Genomic DNA, 22,061 nt, shown 5'->3' on the forward strand with positions numbered 1-22,061 from the left:
TTCTGTGAATGGCCTCAAAACCATCACAACACATCGCCAGGTAAAGGAAAAACCAAACACGTCACGTAACCAGGTATTGCCAACTTCAGCTTTAATAATGGAACCATCACTTTTTTTGCCATTTCAGTAATAACTTTAAGGGGAATAAAAACTTCCCTACAAAAATAAAACTAAACTTGTTAAAATTATAAATAGTTTAAATGTTTGTATTTAAAGACATACATTTTAATGTTTCCCTGCATTCCCCCTCCCTCATCATTTAGTCATTCTGGTACCATCATATAATGACAAGAAAACAGTTTTGCAACAAAAGCTTTGACAGTTCAATTTGATGCTAAAATTAAAAAAAGATAAAACTGACCAGGCATGACCATTTAAATTAAAGCTGCTGTAACTGCCAGTGTGTAGAACAAGAAGGAAGAAAATGAACTCCACACATGACATCTTACAATAATTAACTGTGGACTAAGACAAAATAAAAGTTTATTTTGGTCCCCCACCCCCTTCCCCTTCACCCCAAATCAAGACTCATAGTGCATACAACACTGATTGAGGTTTCTGGCTAAAGTAAATGAAGATGTGCCTACTTAAAAAGACTGATAGTTTAGTTCAAGTAAAACCAAAATTCACATATTTTTATACTCAACTTTAAAACTCAAACAGTGTTTAAATCTGAGCAACAAATGGTTCAATATTGACAGCAATTATGCAATGATTACATAGTTATGGGCAGAAACATAACTTAAGATGTTAACAGAATACCCACCAACAGGCTGCTGCATTCCTAGAAAAACAAATTGTAACAAAACACAAAAGCATTCCCTGAACCATTATAAAGTGTCTCATTTGAGGATAATGTTACTAACTCACACATGCACTACAATGTTACATGTGAAATTAAAAAAACAAACAAGATATGCCTTAGATATATTTTATAGTTAGTCCTACTCTTAATTTCTCTTAACTCTTTAAAACATTATGATTGTCTCATAAGCTTGCAAATTCTTTTTACTTAAAAACCTTGTGAAGAGTTTTAAAAAGAATCTTACTAAGGAAAGGAAACAAAGGCACAATTACATAAAATTAAGGGGAAGAACAGAAGCATCTTGGAGTTTCACACAGTATCCATTAGATGTCACCAAAGTTTTAACAATTCCTTGGGAATTTAAAACGAACACATTAAGAACAGAGGGGCGAAAACCCCACCACAACTTCTGCTGCTCTTCAATCCTTAGCACTTCTCCACTCCCCCACCCTCCAGTACAAAACTCATTTCCTCTCTGGCATGATAATAACTACAGTATCTGCCTCATGCTTCCATGCTTCTATTGCACACCCACTTCTTTGGTTTCTTTTGAACATTTTTTTTTTTTTTAGATAAATAACTCTGAAAGAACAACAACTATATTTACACTAAAGTAAAAAGTTTTCTTGCTACATCTTTCCTACTTTTAAATCAAGTAAATCAGCAGTCTGCAGAATTTGGTAATCAGTTTTTCAATTAAGAGTTTAAAAACCATAAGGAAAAAACCTTTTGAATTATTAAAAGCAAGAGTTACTAAGCTCAGTCACCAAAACAGACAATAAATGTTAATATTCTGCTGGGCTGGAAATGTGAGTAAGAAATTCTACTTTCTTTGCCGGACTGAGCTTTTAACAAAGAAAGAAGCAGAGGAAGCTATTTCTGTCTTTCAGATATCGTAATTCAAGATTATCCAGCCTACAAATGGATCACCGGGCCAGAGGAAAGACCTGACTTAAAATAAAGATCAAATGCATCTGTAGTTGTAGCTTATGTCTGCACCCTCGCTAGACAGGTATTTCTCACAGAGTTATCTGAGACATGGACCACTTTTCAGAATTCAAGTAAGCAGCTTTTTAGATTTGCCACACTTTTCAAACCCTGACTATGCCTTTATGGAATCAGCTTCTCCAAAAGGGATCTGTATGTGCAGCTCCATTTCCATTTTTACTTAGCTTTTGCTTCTCGTTCCTTCCCACTATTTCTATTATCTTTATTTCTTTTCCAGTGTGGATTTACAGTTCAAAACCATAAAACTTATTCACAATATTAAAACATACTAAAACTTTAACCTTGCAGAATTAGTATTTCAACTTTCCTCTATGTAAATACTATTTTCATTTAAAACCTCCTGTCAGCTATTGGAGTTCTTCTCCCCCAACTCTTACCTTCTTTTCAACCTTCTCTTTACTTTCTTCATAAAGACCACTTAAAAGCTTTCCACAATTTCACAGTACAAACCACAGGATCTCATAAGCTTTCCACCTATAACAGTTCTCTCACAAATTATACAGTAACTATTCAAAAACAGAAAGGTAGTGCAAATCAATTTCATCTCTAAGATAGTGCTCTAACTAATTCTCATCCAAATGGCTTTAATAATTTTTTTAACACATCAATTTGCACATCCTTACTTGTAAAGATTAAGCAAAGAAGGAAAAAAAAGGTATTATTTCATAGCATCCTAGGAAATTGCTTACAGTTTCACAGCTTGCACCAAGATAACTTGGGAAACTCTCTAGGCACACAGAGGGTTGCAAACTGATGTACAAACATGCAGAATCCCTTTCTTGTGGGTGCAAGATGCTAAGTGACCTGGCTTATGGAACTAAGTCTACCCTGGCATCACAAAACAGTCTTCTGAATAAAGAAAACTACTCTCTGCTGCTCTTTGTACATTGGGTTTGGCATGCTCTATTGACATTTGGTAGCGCACATTTTCCTGAGTGTCCTTTGGCCCCTTTTTAACCAGGGTTCAGCACCCCACGAAGGGCTTCTTCAAGTTTGCCCCTGTAAACTGCATAGCGGTTCTTCAAGATCTGCAGTTGGTCATTTTCCTCTTTGTCCAGTATGCGCAAGAAGTTTTGCAGTTCAGGAATACTAAAAGCTTCCCACTGGAAAGACAAAGAGCAAAGAATGGATGAGAGCAACAGAAAATTCACAAATCTTTTATATATACAGTATTTCCAAACAAAACCTCAGACTCTGTAGACAATTTCCAACTGAAACAGTATCAGGGACCTTCCTTGCAAATCTGAAAATATTTCACTCTTTTAAAAAGCTTTTTTCTTCTGGAAGTAACAACAGGTCAATCTAACCACAAATTAAATGTTTACAAAAGGCACAAAGGAAATAAACAGGGGAAAAATGTCTGCTTCCAAAAAGCGATCTGCCCAGTCAGCACAGTTCAAACAGAAGCCCTCTCATTCACGAAGTTATACCAACACTGACCCAGGAGGGTGTGACATACCATGACTTCTCCAGTTTCATGCTCACGTAGAACAAAACTGAGCATTTCTGTTTTGGGGCCTGCCACCAAGCGCAGGTAGAGGGGATGTTCTCTGTCTGACAGCTTGCAGGTATAAACTGCAGGAGAAGGAAACCACAGTAATTATCATCTTTACCAACAATGTTTCAAACACTTGGAATGACTAACGCTAGCTAATGCTAAAAAAATTTCAGAAAGATGCATGTGCAGCCAAAATTTACACACTGTTTATCTATCAGTCTACATACTGGCTTTGAGCAGTGAGTTTTAGGGAGGAGTTGAGCAGGTGACTGATGGTGACAGTGCAACACTGCATTTGCACAGGAATGAAATGGCCTCCAGTCAACACAGTATGTGCAGGGCAGGGGGGAAAAATAACCCACAAGAAAAAAATACAACACACAGATCTGTTGCTCTATCTAAGCATTTATGACATCAGAGCTGTGTATCACTGTTCTGACACCCTCTCCACTTAAAATTTCACACACAAAGTCTAAAAGACAACTCTGCTTGCCTGACAGCCAGAAACATCTGAACTACTGAAACTGCTCTCAATGTCCATGGAAGGAAGGCAGATTTTAAGTGCAAAAATACAACACTGGCAAAATGCACCTTTCCCTAAAAAAAAAAACCTTTTTCCATCTTCTGGTATTTCCACCACAACTTACAACAAACTCAAACAATAGCCAGTGCCCAGGGACAGCCACGTGCACTAACATGTGAGCACAACACATGAGAGCGGTCATCACCTCGAGAGCGGTCTGCCAGTGCCAGTACCTCATGCATCACAGACACCATGGCTTATCTTTTTAAAAACCTGTCCTGTAACTTAATCTCACAACTCTGCAGTGTAGCAGGCCAGCTGAAATTTAGGACCTGATAAGGACATAAAAAATAAAATAAAATAAAATAAAATAAAATAAAATAAAATAAAATAAAAATAAAATAAAATAAAATAAAATAAAATAAAATAAAATAAAATAAAATAAAATAAAATAAAATAAAATAAAATAAACTGCAAAGCACAGGAGATCTATGTAATGTTTTAGCAGGTGACTTTGTCTTGGATGAATTATCCTGAAATACCCTCAGTCTTTTACTGTCTTACCATGCTACTTTACATATTGGAAAAAAGACAAGGTAGGAAGATTGTCACCCCCACTTATCTGAGTTCTTCCACCTTACTTACTTTAAGTGTTACTATAGCACAACTCCCTCCCCAAACCCTTCCACTACCAAAATGCCAAAAGCTCAGCTTATACCTTGATCTTCCTTGTGACAGCGTTTATAAAGTGCAAACTTAGCAGGGTTGTCAGCCACAAAGAACTTCTTGAGCAAGGCCTCGATAACTTCCCGAACAGTGTTGGTGCTGCTGATGTGGAGGGTGTTCACGCAGCCGTCCGGTAAGTAAAAAGCAGTTTCCTGATTGCTGGGAGCATACCTCCCCTGGCTCTGGCAGGACTGCACTGTGATGGGTCTGCATAGTTCCATCTGCACTTTGATGAAGCCAGTGTAAATCCCATTCGCGTTCTGCAATGAAGGAAAGGCCTGAACTGTTAAAATCATCAGCAATGACCACCTGTGACACAACAGTGGAGCAGCTGTATGAAAATGCTCACAGTGAACACTATTTAAATACCACTGCAATACATGACATCTCACAGGAAAGGTATTGTTTTGGTAATTCAGACAGTTATTCTTTCTGAAATAGTTTCTGAATATTAATTTTTCTTATTAATAACTACTAAGTATTAGTTTTTTCTTAATAATAACTGTTGAATTCTAAGTATATTAGGACCTCATCAAGCAAAAGGTACAACATACCAGAGATAAGTTTTCACTTTAGGAGAGAATTGTGAAGTGAAAAAGATCACTAACACCCATCTTCAGCAATATATTTAATGCAGTAACACAGAAATTATCTCCCACATTTTAGCTGTCTTTGTCAACTTAGTCTGAGGCATTTAGATGGTCAAATCATGGTCAAACCAACCAAAAAAACCAAACAAACAAACCAAAACAAAAAACTCCAAACAAACCAAAAACTCCAAAAAACCAAACACCAAACCAACCAACCAAAAAACCCAAAGAACTCCCAAAAAACAACAAAAAACCAAAACAAAAACCCCCAAAAAACCAGGCAAAACCCCAAAATAAATGCCAATCCAATTAATATCTGATATTCTTTATTTCAGTTGCTTTTGAAAGACAAAATAGCGAAGCAAATCAAACCTTACTGAGCTAGAAAAATTTTGACTATCTGGTTTTAGGCATACTAAGTCCTGATCCACATGCAAACACATAACAAAGATCTTTTTAGTACACAGTCATACTTATATGGTTTAGGATATAATGGAATTTCAAAATTTTCCTATACACCCACAGGAATATGTCATGTATTAGAGAGTCTGGACAGCACAGCAACTAGTAACAGCTTGCTAAGGAGACAGATGTGATTTTGTTAGTATGGTCTTGAGTAAACCGAACTGAATATTAGACCTGATTCACAATCCTTGGAAATGAGAAGTCTTATGTATTTCAGTTTGTAATTTCTACGGTTTTTGGGAGAAGAAAGTCTCTTCATGCTGAAAACGTGTATGACTACTCTGAAAGTATCCTATAATAAATACTGCATGTTTTAACTTTTATCACTGCTTGAGCATCCTTATCAAAGAAATCTGACAAAAATTTATCTGCAGAAACAAGAAAAATATACCTTCATTTTTTACCATTTGAGCATTTTCAGAATTTGTAAGACAATTCTGATAAACGTACACCTTAGTGTCAGCTTACAGTTTACCTTAAACACATTTCAAATTACATCAGTTTGTTTTTGCAGCACTTTGGTTTGATCCATGTAAAAGAGCTACAGGGATAAAAAGCATTTCAGACATGAGATTTAACTTGCCAATCTAAGGAAAGTTCTCTTAGAAAATCATTTAAATAGAGAGAGTTTCATATGTAAGATGCTGAGAATAAAACAAGTCATAATGCACTACAAAGTTACAACTCAACATTAAAAATTACAGGAATTCTATGCAAAACTTACCAAGGTCATCTTTAATTTATCAGTGACAGATGAATTATAGCTTTGTATCTTCTCTTTAACTTCTTCTTTACTGAGATAAACATGAGGTTCTCTCTCCTTCTGAACATCCTTCAAAAACAAGACAGCAGTTTTAAAACACAGAATAAAATAAATTATTTTATGATTCTGGACACAAACATTCTTAGTCCAAATGGTAATTATTCCACAGAGGGTCAACATAATAGTCATTAGCTATGCAACAACAGAAAGGATTAACACATTAAGCAAATCAAACAGAACACTGGGGCTGAAGGGAGATGGTTTAATCAATACACCCAAAGACACCTGTGCCCTTTTGTTGGCAACTGTTTTCCTTCAAATATTTTGCAGTAGTATGCAAAACAGCTTAGCTCATTTTATGACTTGATTTCCTCATGTCAGTGCTATGCCATCTTGTTAAGAATACTTAAAAATTTCATTAAATATTACTTGGGACACAAATAGGTATTTCTGAACAAATGAGGAGTACATCTGAAAATAGCAGCACATCCCAACAAATACCCCAACAATCCCAGCATGTGCCAACAATACGACAGTATCCCTGCATTCCAATGTGACAGACAGGGTGCTACATACAGGGTCACTGCCTACTACATAAACCATCAGAAGTAACTTTCCAGATACATAATGTTACACCAATTGCATTGTTTTTTCCATGGGGAAGGCCCCATTAAGATTTTTCAACAGTTGCTTTTACAAGGTTGCTATGGATTTCACGTGCAGCAGTAAAGGAAGACCCTGGAATTGGATTTTTTCCAAACAAACATTTGTTCCCAATCTGTATTCCCGCAGCAGCAAACCAGTGTTATAAATACACTCCAGTTTCTACCACTAGCACAAATGCCATATATAGTATGTAAGAATTTCAGCTCTCAGCTTTGATGATTTAAGGCTTCAATTAGAAAAGGGAGAAGCTCTGAAGAACCTCGATGCTTTCAGAGAACACCTGAGCACATTCACCCTACAGACAAACCAAGACACCGTTCCATCTGTCCTCACAAACACAGTGTAATGTATCCTAAGAAAGGACTTCCCTGACTTCAGTGGCCTGCTCTGTATCCCACTCTATTGGACACCACTCAGCACACATCTTTGCAGGCACTTCAGTTTGTGAGACACTACCCCAAAGATGAGCACATCTGCTGTGGCATTGTAAGGTTCCACTTGCCAGAAAGAATCTGCTGAACTTTTTCTGTCTCCTAATTTAAAATCAAATATTTTTAGCTCTTTTAGGCTTAGTTTTGCCTTCCTATATGGCATTTCACTAAATGACATGCTGGAGACAGACTTTTTCCCATAGCTATAAAAAGAAAGGTGTGGTCTGAATGGAGAACTTGAAGCATACCTTTATTTCAAGATCAGGAAACTGAGGCAAAAAAGGAACACCAGTGGAAGGCCACTCTGCCATTAGTTCCTTAAGCACAATTCTAAGATTGTGTAGCATTTTGCACAGTTGCCAGACCCCACCTAGTATATTACAAATACCAAATTACTGAATGTTTTTTAATTTCAAGTCTCTATTCTCCCTAGAGAAATGAAGCCTTCTTGCCCTTCTGTTTTTCATCTTCCCTCTGCGCCAAACTGCCCCAAATAACAAAGAAAGACAGCTTAATTTAAACTGCCCACTTCATCTCCCCAAAGGCTCTTTCAGCTTTATAATGTTCAATCTGGGGGCAAACAAAACAGGCACAAAGGAAAAAAGTGGATACTAAAGGGACATGAAACAGACTGTGGGCCTCTATCTGATAGCTATAGGACACATTTCAAGAACCCAAGCTTTAACTTGCAATGCTCCCTGTCAGTATAAGTGCAGACAAACTCCTTCACATGGATACCAGCCAAGACTCACCTCAGAGACAACAAGCACATTGTGGAATTCATACCTCTCCAATCTACTAACAATATTGATACTGAAATTCCAATACTGGACACTTCAGCTTTAATGCTTATTATTAATTCATTTCTGATTGTTCAAGCAGGTACCTACCCTGTTGGAACTGTCACCATGATTACTGAAGTCACCCACAACATCTGCTATTATTAAGCAAAAACACTAACTAGGAAAGAGGAAAAAAACCTCACCTTTCTTATGTTGAAGCATCAACCTTTGTTTAAGAAAAAAAAAAATAAACAATCAAACAACCACTCCACGTTAACTTCTGTGCACCTCAAGGTTTAAATCCACAAAAATGACTTCTAATAACTGTAGATGACAAAAAGAACCTATTGCCTTTAATGGCAATGGCACAGGGCAAAATTCACAAGGCTTAAATCTAGGAAATTATCTGTATGCATTATTAAGAAGAAAAAAAAAGGACAAACCTTGGTGAACTGGTAGGTATGAATAGACAGCAAGAAACTTTCTCCTATTTTCACGTAGGAGAGTTTTCATACTGTTCTCTCAATATGACAGAAATTTGATCTGGTTAGCAAAGACACCACCCCATAAGATCACTCTAATCCTGGGGATTGCCATGGAAGCAGGCATGACAAGCAAAATCCAAGTACAGCATCGAAGCCCAGCACTCAAACCAGCTGATTTCCCACAGACTAGCCCTGGTGATGCTCATGATGCTCTTGTAGTCAGCCTTCCCAGGTGCAGCTCCACTACAGAACTGTGGGGCACAAGGCATCACTGGGGCAGCTGTCATTCCCTCAAATGAGTGAGACATGATTCCATACTTGAACATGCCACAGGAATTTCTACCTTCTTGCACTAGAGGCCAGACAAGTTTGGCAAAGCTTAATGAAGCCCACAAGAAACACATCTGTGTGTTCACACAAAAGCGAAGATTGCCTCCTTTTGTAGTGAGCGTTCTGCCAACAAATGTACCTCTAACTCATTTTCTAAACAACCAAAGCCTGTGCCTTAATTAATTTCAACAGCATGCAGTTCATAGCAAATCTCTGAACTGAATACAAAGGACTACTGGGATTAAATTAAACAAATGGACCCAAAATCATTCAATAAAAATACAATACATAATAGGCAGAAATGCTGTTTACTTCAGTCATCATTATCACCCTACTCCTCCATCTTTCACTATCAAGACCACAGGCAGTGAAAAGTGAAGTGTGTCCGAGGAGAGGAAGTAACTCGATGCCACTGGAAACCTAAGACCAGGATCTTCATGAATTAATCTGGTGATACCATCCTGCAACCAAAGAAAAAGAACACTCCAACTAATTCATCAGGGTACAACTTCAACCAAGCAAACAAAACCTCCTCACTAGCTACACACCAGGACTTACAAAAAATCACACTGCTGTCACACAAACTGCAGAGACAGTAAATCCCACATGACTGCTGCCAACAGAAAGACAACAAAGGAACAACTCACTGGGTTTATAATGAACAAGAAAACCTCAGCCCACCATGATTCACTGGGTCAGCTGCTCCCACTAAATGTCATTAAGCAGAATACATGGATTTGAGGCACCTGTGTCTTTTAATTTTCCTAATTGTACTTAGCCAACATGCAAAGAGAAGCTAACAAGATATTATAGAGGGATTTTTTTTCCTGACTCTTCCCCCCAACTTTGTTGGGGCTGAATTGCTCTCAGTATACACTGGCACTATATTTTGCCATGCAGCTTTGCTAGCTATGTTAGAAGTTAAAATATTTAAGTCTTCTTTGACCAGCATACTTCGGTGGGTTGAGGAAGACTTGACAAACTCATTTCCCACAGGAAATAGTAGGTCCTTCATAACTGGACCCACTAAAAGCAAAGCTGTCCCCTGCTAACTCTGCTTCTGTCTACTAGATCAAACTCCACCTGGTTATCTCAGCAGGTAAATTTATTACTGTGAAGACCTTGAGTCATCCAATACAACAGCAGTACTTCATTCATCTCTACTATGGTTTACAATGTGCTTCTGACATTTTGCTCTTGAAATGGCCACCAAGTGGTTGAAGCCACACCTGCCCAGGGAAAGCACTTGCTCCAAAGGCAGCTGTTTTAAACAAAGTAGCAAGAGCATTTTGGAGGTGAAATTTGGCACAGGTTCTCAAAGCCAGTGCACTGCTTAGGCACAAGGGGAGCATGATTCTTCTCCGGGCTGGTTCAGATGTAGCTGATTCATTTCTGACTCCCTACAAGATGCCCAGCACACACCTCATAACAGTGCAGGGAATTGGGAAACTGCCTTTCTTCAAAAGTCAGGCCTGGTGATGAGTTTCCTAACCACAGATCCTTGTATATGTCACAGCAGCAGAGTGAAGTATGAGCACAACCAGCAGAACAGTTCACACTGTGTCCTCTTCCATCAGCCAAGACCTAGATGTTGCCAGGCTTAACAATTATCACTTCTGGGTGCTAATGCTCAAAAAATGAACTTTCTCTATAAAACAATGCACAAACATTTCCATACTATTTTTTGTAAAAATTAAATAATAAAATACATAGAATAGAATCTGAGCTAGGTTCTCTTCCATCACTTAACCAAATTATATTCTCAGTAATGTCTGCCACATCAACACCCCTTTCCCCTCCCAGCCCAATTAAATGTTTTCCTCATCAGAGCTCCTGGTCTCCTTCCACTCTCTGATGTTAATGTGTTCTTACCTTTTCCTCAGACCAGCACAGATGGGAAAGACAAAAACTAGTCTCAAGGACACAGCTGAATACACCAGAAGTCATGCAGATGATATATTTGGGTCTAAATCACTAATTTTCTAGTCTGAGCTATTAATTTTTTAAAAATCGTTCTGTCCTTCACAACACCTACAGTGCACACCCCACTGGCAGCCATTTGTATTAAAGGCATTTCTCAGGTCAACCAAAGCAGCATTTCATTCTCAAACAAAATTCCTAAGCAACAGCTGCCAGTAAGAGGGAAATGAGGCGAGTGCTTTCATTTTCCCAAGGGGAATAGCTGGTCTTTCATTAGAGCTCATGATGCAATGCCTCTTCACAGTTGAGCTTCCTCACAATAAAAAGAGCAGAAAATGTTTTTTTCTTTATCGCCTGCACCCCCCATGCTCATCTCATTTATTGTAGCACAGATGTTCAGAGAAGCAGCACTCTCTTTGTAACATTTATGCTGAGTGCAAAGCCCTAGATGAGACTAGCTCAGCATGAATCCTCAAGAAACACAACTAAAACTGCACAAATTACAATTAAAGTGAACTGTAAATCAACTTGTGGTCCCAAAAAAGAGGAATCACATCACATCAGGAGCTTTATGGAAGTCTAAGTCTCACGGTTGCTGCCAACCCTAGTCCTGAATGCAGTAATAAAGCACTAATAAACTCAACAGCTACAGGCTGCTATGGGATGAGGCTGAGAAAAAGTTTCACAAAGAAAGAAAAATCCAAAACCATGAAGCCTGCATCCTCAGGATCCTTGCCTTGAGTCAAATGCCTGGCTTCCCCAAACTGCTACTGCAGCCTTCTATATATGGAGAGATACAAGAAGGTCTCTCTCTTCCATCCAACATGCTATTTTCACAAAACTTCAAGAAATTAGCATCTCTTCAGGAATGAGGAACCAAGCTCCTCTTCGTATTTCAGCTTGAAAGACAGAGGAAAATATAATGGACAAAAGGTTGTTTAACCTTTCCTGGTCCTATCCCAGGAACACACATAAAGCATTTTTATGAGAAATCTGAAGAACCAAAGACCTGTGGGAACTCAAGCAACCTACTAAGACACATCAGTCCCTATCTCAGCTCTCATGTTTCACATTAATCCCTCACATACTGTGACCATGGTTCAGTCAGATGAATGAAGATGTCATGATCTTGCTGTAAACTGCGGCCAGAAATATTTTTTGAAATAAAACACTGAAGGTTTGAAAATGAGAAATTCAGCCTAATCTATGTTTAAAAAAAAAAAAAAAAGTTCTTGTTTAGTCATAAAAATTACAGCTATTGCAATCCTACTTATATCACATTTGCATTAAAGAAAGGATTTAAGTAACAGTGCTATTCTACAACAAAAAAAGCAAAACAGAGCATACAGGAAACAAAGTAAATGGAATTCTGATCTCAGTTGTTACTCCTACAAGCAAGAACACTCCTTCCTACAGCCGGCCAGCACTCTTACAGGAAAGAAAGAAACTGAAACCTTGCAATTAAACTATTTTGAAACAAGCATCTTACTTCTCCCTCATCCTAGCTCTCCTGAGAGCACAGCAGCTTTCCCAGTGACAGTAATTTCTCCTTCTATCCTGGGGCAAGCCTGAACTCCAGATACGTGCTCTTCCGTCATCTGAAAACCTGAGACTCACCAAGCAGAGACGCTGGTCACAGCCAGTCAGAGACACCAGTAGGCAAAAAGGTGTGAAGAAGACCAACTGGGGGCGGGTGGCCAAGAAGAAACATTCACATCCAAGTATCTCCAAGTACTGACCTTATCACATAGCTGAATCTTGAAATGTTTGCAGCCTCCTGAACAAGATGAGGTTGCTCTCTGGGTCAGGGAAAGAGGAATTCTTCTGACAGGATGGATATGGGCAGAATAATCTCTGTATCTCCCTATAATGCCTTTTGCTTTCTGCAGCCAGGGAGACCCAATTCTCACAGTGGCAACCAGGGCAAAGAAGCAGTCTCTTTTTTAGGAAAAGATTTTGTTTTTCTAAGCACATTTGGCCGACTTGAGTTTGAACAATTATCCTGACAGCCAGAGAGAGTTCAAGAACAGCCCACAACATGTCCTCCTGACAAGAGCAAGAGAAGTGGCACCCTCCCAGGTCAGGTGTACAGGGCATCCAGGCTGATATTCTGTCTTCAACAGCAGCAAAAACAAAGGCTATTTCAAGCAAGCACGTGAGCCTTTTCTGCAGCCTCTCTGCTGGCATCCACAAGTGTGGAAGCAGGAATTCAGAGGCCACCTCCCTTCCGAGTCTGTTCGGCGTCCATTTATGGGCCTGGTGCCTATGCACGCACATAAGCCCTTTCTGAACCTGCCACCACTGCCAGTCTCTACACCTCCTGTGGCAGCAAGCTCCACAAATTCATCACTGCAGTGTGAAGAGGTACTGCCATCTGCTTTAAGCTGATCTTCTATTAAGATAGATGACAACTTCTGTTAAAAACATTGAATACTCTTTAATCCTAATATGGCAAGACCTGGTAAATCCAAGTTTCACCTTCAGCTTTTCTATCACCTTTTTAATTTTGTAAACCACAATCACACACACCCTTTTTCTCCTCTCCAAAGTAAGGAGCCTTGAACTCCTTAGTCTTCTGTAAGGTAGTTGCTCCATCCTCTCAATCATTTTACAGCAGGGTGACTAACCACAAAAATGGGATGTGGGGACCAGACCCGTATCAGAACTTGCGACATAGGTGCACCAAAGCTTAGATGCTGTTTGTTTATAAATCTGTATGCTACAGGTCTACAACAAATCTTTACTTTTATCCATGATGCTATGTGGTCTCCCTTCCATAGTGGTTACAGAAATCCCCATGCAACACCACAGTTACAATTTTATCGTAATTTTACAAGGCACAGGCATTACAGTTAATAAATACTTGTTACTTTCTGACTATTTTCAGTTTTTACCAAGTATCGCCATGTGGTTTGGCACGCTAATGAAAGCAATGAATGACAAAGTAAAACATTATGGCTCCATCTGCCCCCTCTGATGTAAACACTCAAATATTTATATGGTGAATATTTTTAAGTAGCAGAGAAACAAAACAAAAGTTGTAACTTCCCTTTATTCCTTTCAATAAATTATTTTCCTTCCAACAGAAGTAATATAAACAAAGTTCATATTCAGGCATTGTGAAAGGAAGGCTAGAAAACTGAATATATTTGTTGGTGACATTAACATTGTTGCTACAGTTTCGTTTAAGTTCATCGTGACATCACCTCTGAAAACCCCTAGTTACAAACCCTGTCGTACCCTACATGGTTGTACTTTAACTACTGGCATGCAACCCAGTTTCAAAAAGCAGTCATCTGTTTAAAGTGAAAACCAACTGTACAAATAATAGCAACTCAGGCTTAGCATTAGATTTCGTCCCTAAAGACACAACAGACTTTACACAGATTTGTACATTTTTCCCTCTCCATACTATGTCATGTTTAAAAAAAAATATATTATATGATTTAAACAACATTTAACAGCTGTTTCAGTTTTGCAAATTTCACTATAACTAGATGTAAGAAATATCACAGACAGCAAATAATTTCCTTCAGGTCTCCTCTTCAGAAAGTGTGAGTTTTAACTGCTGGCTATTTAAACACATAAGGTGTTTAATGAACTAAAATGGATTACCAGCCTCTGTGACCTGTACAACAAAATCAAGTTTTTAAAAGATCATTAGGAAACAAGCTTATATAGGATATTGCATTGAAAACTACTCAGTGTGTCTTGAAAGTTAAGTATGGTCTGAAGACCAGGGTACTAATACAAGTAGAGACCAAACAACTATGTAACATTAGGGCTCTGGGTTATTACACCACAGAATTTGCATACGACCCTACAATGCAAGAATCCAACAGGCTCCATCCAACAGAAGCCAGGAAGAGGTTGCTTACAATGACAACCTCTCAGGTCTTCAAATGCAACTATCTACAGTTTACTTTAAAGCTGACATTGGAACCAGCCATTCCTGGGGAACCGAGCCCCATGCCAGGCCAAGGCATAGCTTTCTCCCTATGCTTACTGCCAGCACTTCACAGTCTGAAGCAAGCTCAGTTGTGGGCCTTGTATCAGCAGAAGCTGGGTGATGTGCCAGCTTTTGCGAAGTGTGTCAAACACCATTTTATCTTTAGAGCAACATTCCCTTCCTGGGTTTGGTAGGGTAGTTCTAAGATTGTGTCACTAAATTACTTTTAAAACCAGCCTGCGCTGAGAGAAAACAAGGACTTCATAACCGGGCCAAGCCTTAGGGCTGGTGTTAAGACAGAAATGGTGAGCCTGTACATGATCACAACAGTCCCACCAACCAAGTAATTTTAGTTTGGATTTGTTCTACTTAAAAGAAAAAACCACAAACCTCAAAAATGCACACTAACAATTCTCACCTAGGAAATATCACATATTGGCTCTTTGGATATAGAACAACCCTGACAGTTTTCCCTTATCATAGACACTACAGTGAAAAAATGTTCAGAAAGATGAATGGTCTTCTCAAAGAAATGCCAGGGTTTTGGGGAGGATGTAGTACTTTGAAGAACATACAGTTCTTCAAATTCAAAAAGTTACTGTTATTGTCTTTATCATCCTGGTGCTGATCTCACATTTGAAACTTTTCTGAAGGGAAAAATTTCTACCACACACTCATCTTAAACCCCCACAAAATTGAGGAAGTAGAACTATCTTTTTCAAATGAAGTCTGCTTTTTAAAGGCCTCAAAAGCTTGTAACAATAACCTTGGCAGACTGGGAGAATGCTCAAACTTGTAAGCAATCACTGGTATCTTCAGTAATATACACAACCTCTAAGCCAAAGTAGCAGAAGTATCTTCTTAGTATGTTAAATATGATCACAATAAAACCATACCATGCATTTACAGTCAAGTTATGTAACTGCTGCTTTATATATATACAAAACAAACAGAGCTAAAAACTAACTCCATCCAAAATCTCATAGTCTGCACTGACTGGCTCTAGTTTAAAACAAGTTAGGTTTTCATGAAATCAGTACATAGGAAATATTTTTACACCAACACAGCCTCTCTCGCTGCGATTTGTGCAATTAAGTCTCTACACAGCTTCCAAAGAACTATTAAAAACCAGTCTCTTCAAAGAGACATCCAAATTAGGTATTTCACAGTGCAGACAAAAGGACGCACCCCTGTAGCCTAGCCTGCACGAAAAACTTCCTCCTTCTTTCACGCTCCAGAAAATTTGTATCACCTGGCACATTCCATTAACAATTAAAACTGTAATGACTATACTCTTTGCTACAGCCTTTTAATTACCACATTTTATTTAAAATCAGATGGTATCCAAAAGACATTTTTAAACCAGCATACTATAATCATTAGCTTTACCTACTACTGCTTTAACTGATCTGGCAAAAATTCAAGAGAGAAAAATGGATGGGGGCAAACTAGGTGACCATGTACTACTGTAGTGTAAACTTACATTGACCTTAATGATAGGATTTTACCTCTATTTTGTATCTTCAGCCTTAAGAAGTCAAATGTTGAAAAAAAAAAAATCTGAACCCCCCCCCTTAGGCAATTATCTGAAGGCTGCAGCAAACAGGAAATTTTCAGTTCTTTCTCCACCTTCATTCAATTTGACTGGAATTCCAGTTTGAACTTACCAAGACTTCAGAGCTCAGATTTGATTGCTGTTCCAGGAAGAAAGAAAATAAAAGGCTTGGACTACTCTTGGACTCTTTGCTGCACCTCCCCATTTTAAGTTATTCCTCTCATCTTGTGGATGAGAGATGCAGTAGAGCATTCATGGCCCAGCTGAGAACAAACTGGTAAAGGCAGTTGGCTGCTGGACCTCAGCCATCCAGCCCCATGTCACCAAAGCTCATGTCCTAGTGACCTCAAGATCACACTGGTAAGATGGCACTCAATCCTCAGATCTCTGCATGGTGAGGAAACCAACCAACAGTCAGGAAGATTATGCCTTGAATAAACTCATCAGCGTGGTAATGATAACCTGCTTCTCAGGGGTTTCAATCTCTTGTTTTTCTACCACCTGGATTTTATCTATCACACACACATTTAAGGCTACCAAGCAATTCAGCTGCAAGGAGAGTGAGACTGACAAAAGTACAAGTTTTTTCAAAACACCTACATTTTCTAAGAAGAAAGACAAACCATACTACTACCATTGCAAAAACTGAAAACTGCCACTAACTTGTGTTTCAACCCTTTTTGCAAAAATACACTTGTTGCCCAGTTTCAGTATGAATTTGTTTTCCAGAATACACACACACAACACATTCATTTCTTACAAACGAATTCAAGTGCCTCCAATGCTGAGACAATTTAAGCCATATGCCTCCTTCTCTGCTAGATGCTACCACTGTCTGAGAAACCAGTGTCAGCTGTCACAGTCCTCATCCAGTATCAGAATCACTACCAGCCAGCAGATTACTTCCACAAATCCAGGAGGCTCCTTTCTTAAATAGGATGAATAAGGTATTTTTTTCTTTTTACAGGTGAAAAAAGAAATAAACAAGAGAAAAAAGAATAAACGAACTGAAAACAGAAGAACTAGCAAGGGAAAGACAGGGTTTTGTTTTTGCACAGTTTAAAAAAAGCCCACAGATAACATAAGCATTAACCAAGTCTGCAGCATGAGAGAACTACAGTGCAATAAACACCTCATGGCACAAGTCCCAACTTACCCAAACACTGTGCTAGGCTGGTGCCATGTCTCAGTGGACAGTTTACACCACTAACATCTGCAGTGCTCATGTGAGCATGCTGCTCCCTTCTCATCAACCCACAGTTTCTGTATCTGGGCAGACCATTCTGTAGTAGCGAACCAGTTTAGAATTACAGGACAGTTGTTACACTCAGACATTTATTTTTTAAAAAACATCAACAAAAGAGTGGAATGACAGCAGTTCTATTTAGATCAATACTGGCAGGACACAGTGGAGAGAGAACAGAGTAGGAAGCCACAACTGATAGGTGTTCAAGGGAGGTGTGAACAGAAGACTTCAAAACATGGTTAATGAATATCCCACAGGAAAGGGTGGATAAACAAAATCTCCATCTGAGGAAAGGTCAGGAGAACAGCAATTAGGCTGCACTGGAGAACAGGGCTTGCTTGCTTACAACCTGATGCTATGGCCCAACTCCAAATACAAGTTATTTGGCCATGCTGGAGAATGGCCACCAGGAAACCAGAGAAGGGGGAAAATGATTACATGCTTTGTTCTTAAGGAGCAAATAGGAGAATGTGTTGACTTTACAACAGAAAGTTCAAAAAGTTGTTCCTTTTTCCTTTCCAAACAGCTATTTCCCTGCTTTTATGGGCAGGATGTTACAGGCACAAGGAAGCGCTGCTGCTACTCCACCTTTCCTTAAGCCTGACTTCTGCTTCAGGAAATGTAATTATGAAGCATGTGAAGGTATGAGATCTGCTAGAGCTGATAGGCATTTCAGGTGGAAGCAAAAAAGTCTAGTAGAATTTTTCATTTAAAAAAATTCTTGTTAGAGGTAATAAGGATAATCAGTACCACCACACCCTCTGAGAAAACACTCAGAAGACAGAACACATTGAAAAGGATGGGCCACCGTATGGGCAAGCATCAGATAAGCTGAAACCAGTACAATCAAAATTTCCTCAAATAAACAACAAATTCTGCAAAGCAAAATCACAACTGCCTTTTAATAAAAGTACTGGAAATGTTTTGTTAACATTTCCTGTACTTTTAACAGAAAACACGGAGAACTCATGGTTTTAGCCAATAAAATGAAGCATGCAACCAGGTATCAACACCATTTTAAAAGGAGATAAAAATAAAAGTTAAAAAAAAAACAAAACAAAAAAACAAACCATCACCCAACTGGGAACATAGCATTTGCCCAGGTCTTTAAACTTACAGTTGTTAAACTACTAAGTTATACCTCTATCTTATCTTATTAGAAGTTTGTAGATCACTGGAGCCATTCTTAGCTTACAAATATACACACGCACACGTAAAACTGTAAAGTAAAGGGGAGCCTTTTTGAGAGCTGGAAAAATTAACAATATATCTGGAACTTTTGACACAGACAAAAGCATTAACCTGTAATCAGACCAGTCAGTTCACATCCACTCTTCCACTGAGCATATATAATACAGGTCCTCTAACAAGACCTCTCTAATTGCCACATGTGAAGGGCCTCAGCTTTTACCTCAAGCAAACCATGTAATTAACTGAAGTATTGGTATTTCTTCTGTTCCAAACCTGTAAAAGCAATTTTGCCAGAACACTGAAATTCAGCCAAATTTCTACCAGTATGTCCTTTGCATAATGTGATAGCAAAAACTTTTCAAATCGACAAACATTGTGGGTTCACATAAAAAGTTACTCTGTAATGCCTGGCTGCAAGGGGTAGGGAATGGGCAGAGGAACACATAGGTGTTTCCCCTATGCAGCACCCTAGCAAGCGCTACCGTATTATAACACAAGGAGCAGAACTGGAAACTACAGACAACAGAACAATGCAGAGGGTGCTCAGGAGGCATTCATTTAGCATCCAATCACTTCTGTCCCACATTAGGAATGTTGGAAGTTACGGTAGCATAATAGTAAGCCTCACTTTTACACAAAAACTACATGGCACCCCAAGTATAAGAAAGTTCTCTCAAAATGGCAGAGCATAGTCCATGAATGGTCCTATTAAGACCATTCATGAGAAAATCCTAATGAAATCAGCAGGATTCTTCATTTATTAATTAGTAAAAATTAACAAAAATCAAAGTAGTTACTTACATAGGCTGACTAAGGTGATATACAATGATGCCGACATATGCATATATGCAGGAATGGCAACTTTTCAGAAAAAATGGCATGGCAACATCAAAGTATAGAAACATAAGGAACGAAGGGAGCTTACTACATGCTTTTAACCAAATAGTTTTTATGATGCGAAGTGGGAAGAAGCTAGCTACAGCTTTTCAGCATTTCAGAAAAAGAGCACAGACAATCTAAACAAGCAAACTACAAAGGGGGTATGTGATCCTAAGAAAAGATAAAGCTGTGGGGTATACAACTTGAGGTGCCACCATACCTTCCAGTTTTGCTTCAGTAAAGGTGTATTTTGTTTGCAATTTCTCAATCTCGTACATCTAACTAATTTACATTATTGAAAAATTAACAAGACTCTCAAACATCTTATAAGTTTAACCAGACTAGGAAATACCACATTTCTAGTGAATCAGAAGTCATCTAGTTGTACCCTGAGGAAAGAGTGATCAAAACCAGCAACATCTTGATGTTACTGGTAACATAAGGAGAAAATGCTCTCCTTTTTTTGTACTCCTAAGCAGTTTTATATGGTCACATAATTATGTTAGAAATGAAGCACACCTGCTTCCAGCCACCCTCCCACACATATACATGGCACTAACCCAGCCCATACACAGGCTAGCCAAAAAGCCTGCTCTGGGATGAGGCTTTCCAAAGCACCCTCTATATCTGACAGGAGGGCAGACACTGTGCAGACTCTGCACTGTGTTCTCCTGCCACCAGAGTCCCAACTCCATGCTCCAAGACATAAAGGATTAAGCTGGGCAGGAAATAATCTACTTTTTCCAGCAGAACTAACCCCACTGCCCCACCTCTCCTGCTTGGCACGCCTCGGGAGACCACCAGCCATCACTGTCTGTTTTTCCCGCCTACCAGAACACCTGTGTCCAACCTGATCTCTAAATGCTTCGAAGGGAATTCATGTACATGTGAACTGGCTGATGGAGTATCACCAGGGGGTCATGCTGTTGTTTTAACTAGTTCAAGTGTTGTCAATGAAACACGTAACAGAATAAGCTTCACTGCAGAAGCAGATTCTTCTACAAATTAATAATAGATACTAGGTAGATGACCAATCGACTGCTATAGATGGTGGGTGGAGAGAGGCTCTCTGCTGGTAGACATGGGAATGCCAGCCCTTTGCAGTGACTTGCCCATTAACTGGGAGCATCAAACACACTCCTGTGTATTAGGACTGGTCATAACTACTCCTACTCCCTCTGGGATCTCTTTGCAAATTACTACTGGTTAAGATAATAATTTGCCAGCACAACTGTACATTCCTGGGAATATTTTGCAAACCAGTTGTAAACAGTAGGCTTAGCAAACCTCTTCTAAACATTACACAGAACAAGCAAACATTATCCCTGCACCCATAACCTCAGCACTCTTGTGTTCCAGTTTACGCAGAGTCCCATACATCTATTTAATGGGATGTTTTGAAATACCAAGTTATCAGGAATGCTGGCACTAGAATATTGATTCTCACATTAACTTTTCTAACATTACAAGGTCTTCCAGATCTGACTGCTCCAGTTCACAGAGTACTCCCACTGAAAGAGCTACCGCCACCCTCCACCACAACAGCTGTTTGCAGAATGTGGTCTTAGTTTCTGTCCAAGCCCTCGCTGGTATCTGCTGTCTTGACTCAAGCTGTTTAAGTGACTGCATAGTTTTGAAGTAAAAAAGCACTGAACAAATCCAGTTGAACAAGATTAAAAATTAAGGATTAACAGAAGAAAGAGCAGGCAAAGGAGCACAGCAATACTTATTTAGATTTATAAATAACAGAATGCAACACTCCCCATACCCAGACTGACTTAGAAACTCCCAATATCCAGCTTGTTTATTAGAAACTAGAGACATCAAAATGCTGCCAAGGGACACCTGGCCCCTTCAGAGGCCTCTAATTTACTGTCTCTGCAGCTGGATAATGGGGAAAGTCTGTATTTTTCACTCCAGCACACATAGCAGGAATGAAGAGCCAGTTCTGATTTTGCCATGAATACACATGTAGTTTTAAGATGAAGTTTAATCTGTGAGTTTTTAATTGTGAGCCCTTTGGAAGTGAAGTACTGAGCAAGTATAGGCTATATGTTTTACTATGAACTTGAACACAACCACTAAGTAATGGGTTTAAATATATTTCACTGAAAATAAAGCTAGGGAAAGGGACTAAACATGCTTTCAGAAGGTAAAAGCAAACACCCAAGTGTCAAATTTGCAACAATAATTTGCAACCAGATCCTTTTAAAAGAACACAAACCATTACCATTACCTTGTGGTAATAC

General features: G+C 38.9%; 1 protein-coding gene across 2 annotated transcripts in view; it reads right to left on the reverse strand.

Moving 5' to 3' along the window:
* Positions 1–66: 66 nt before the first annotated feature.
* RASSF3 (Ras association domain family member 3) overlaps positions 67–22,061 on the reverse strand; it is a 90,794-nt gene continuing 68,799 nt past the window's right edge. For both annotated transcript variants that reach the window (XM_053977772.1, XM_053977773.1), the window contains 4 exons: positions 6,340–6,447; positions 4,553–4,820; positions 3,273–3,388; positions 67–2,916 (listed from right to left, as the gene is read on the reverse strand). In XM_053977772.1, the coding sequence (XP_053833747.1) occupies positions 2,767–2,916; positions 3,273–3,388; positions 4,553–4,820; positions 6,340–6,447 (642 nt within the window). In that variant the 3' untranslated portion in view covers positions 67–2,766. The remainder of the gene's footprint in view (positions 2,917–3,272; positions 3,389–4,552; positions 4,821–6,339; positions 6,448–22,061) is intronic.

The sequence above is a fragment of the Vidua macroura genome, chromosome 5 (genome assembly GCF_024509145.1).
Source record: "Vidua macroura isolate BioBank_ID:100142 chromosome 5, ASM2450914v1, whole genome shotgun sequence".
Lineage (NCBI taxonomy): Eukaryota > Metazoa > Chordata > Aves > Passeriformes > Viduidae > Vidua > Vidua macroura.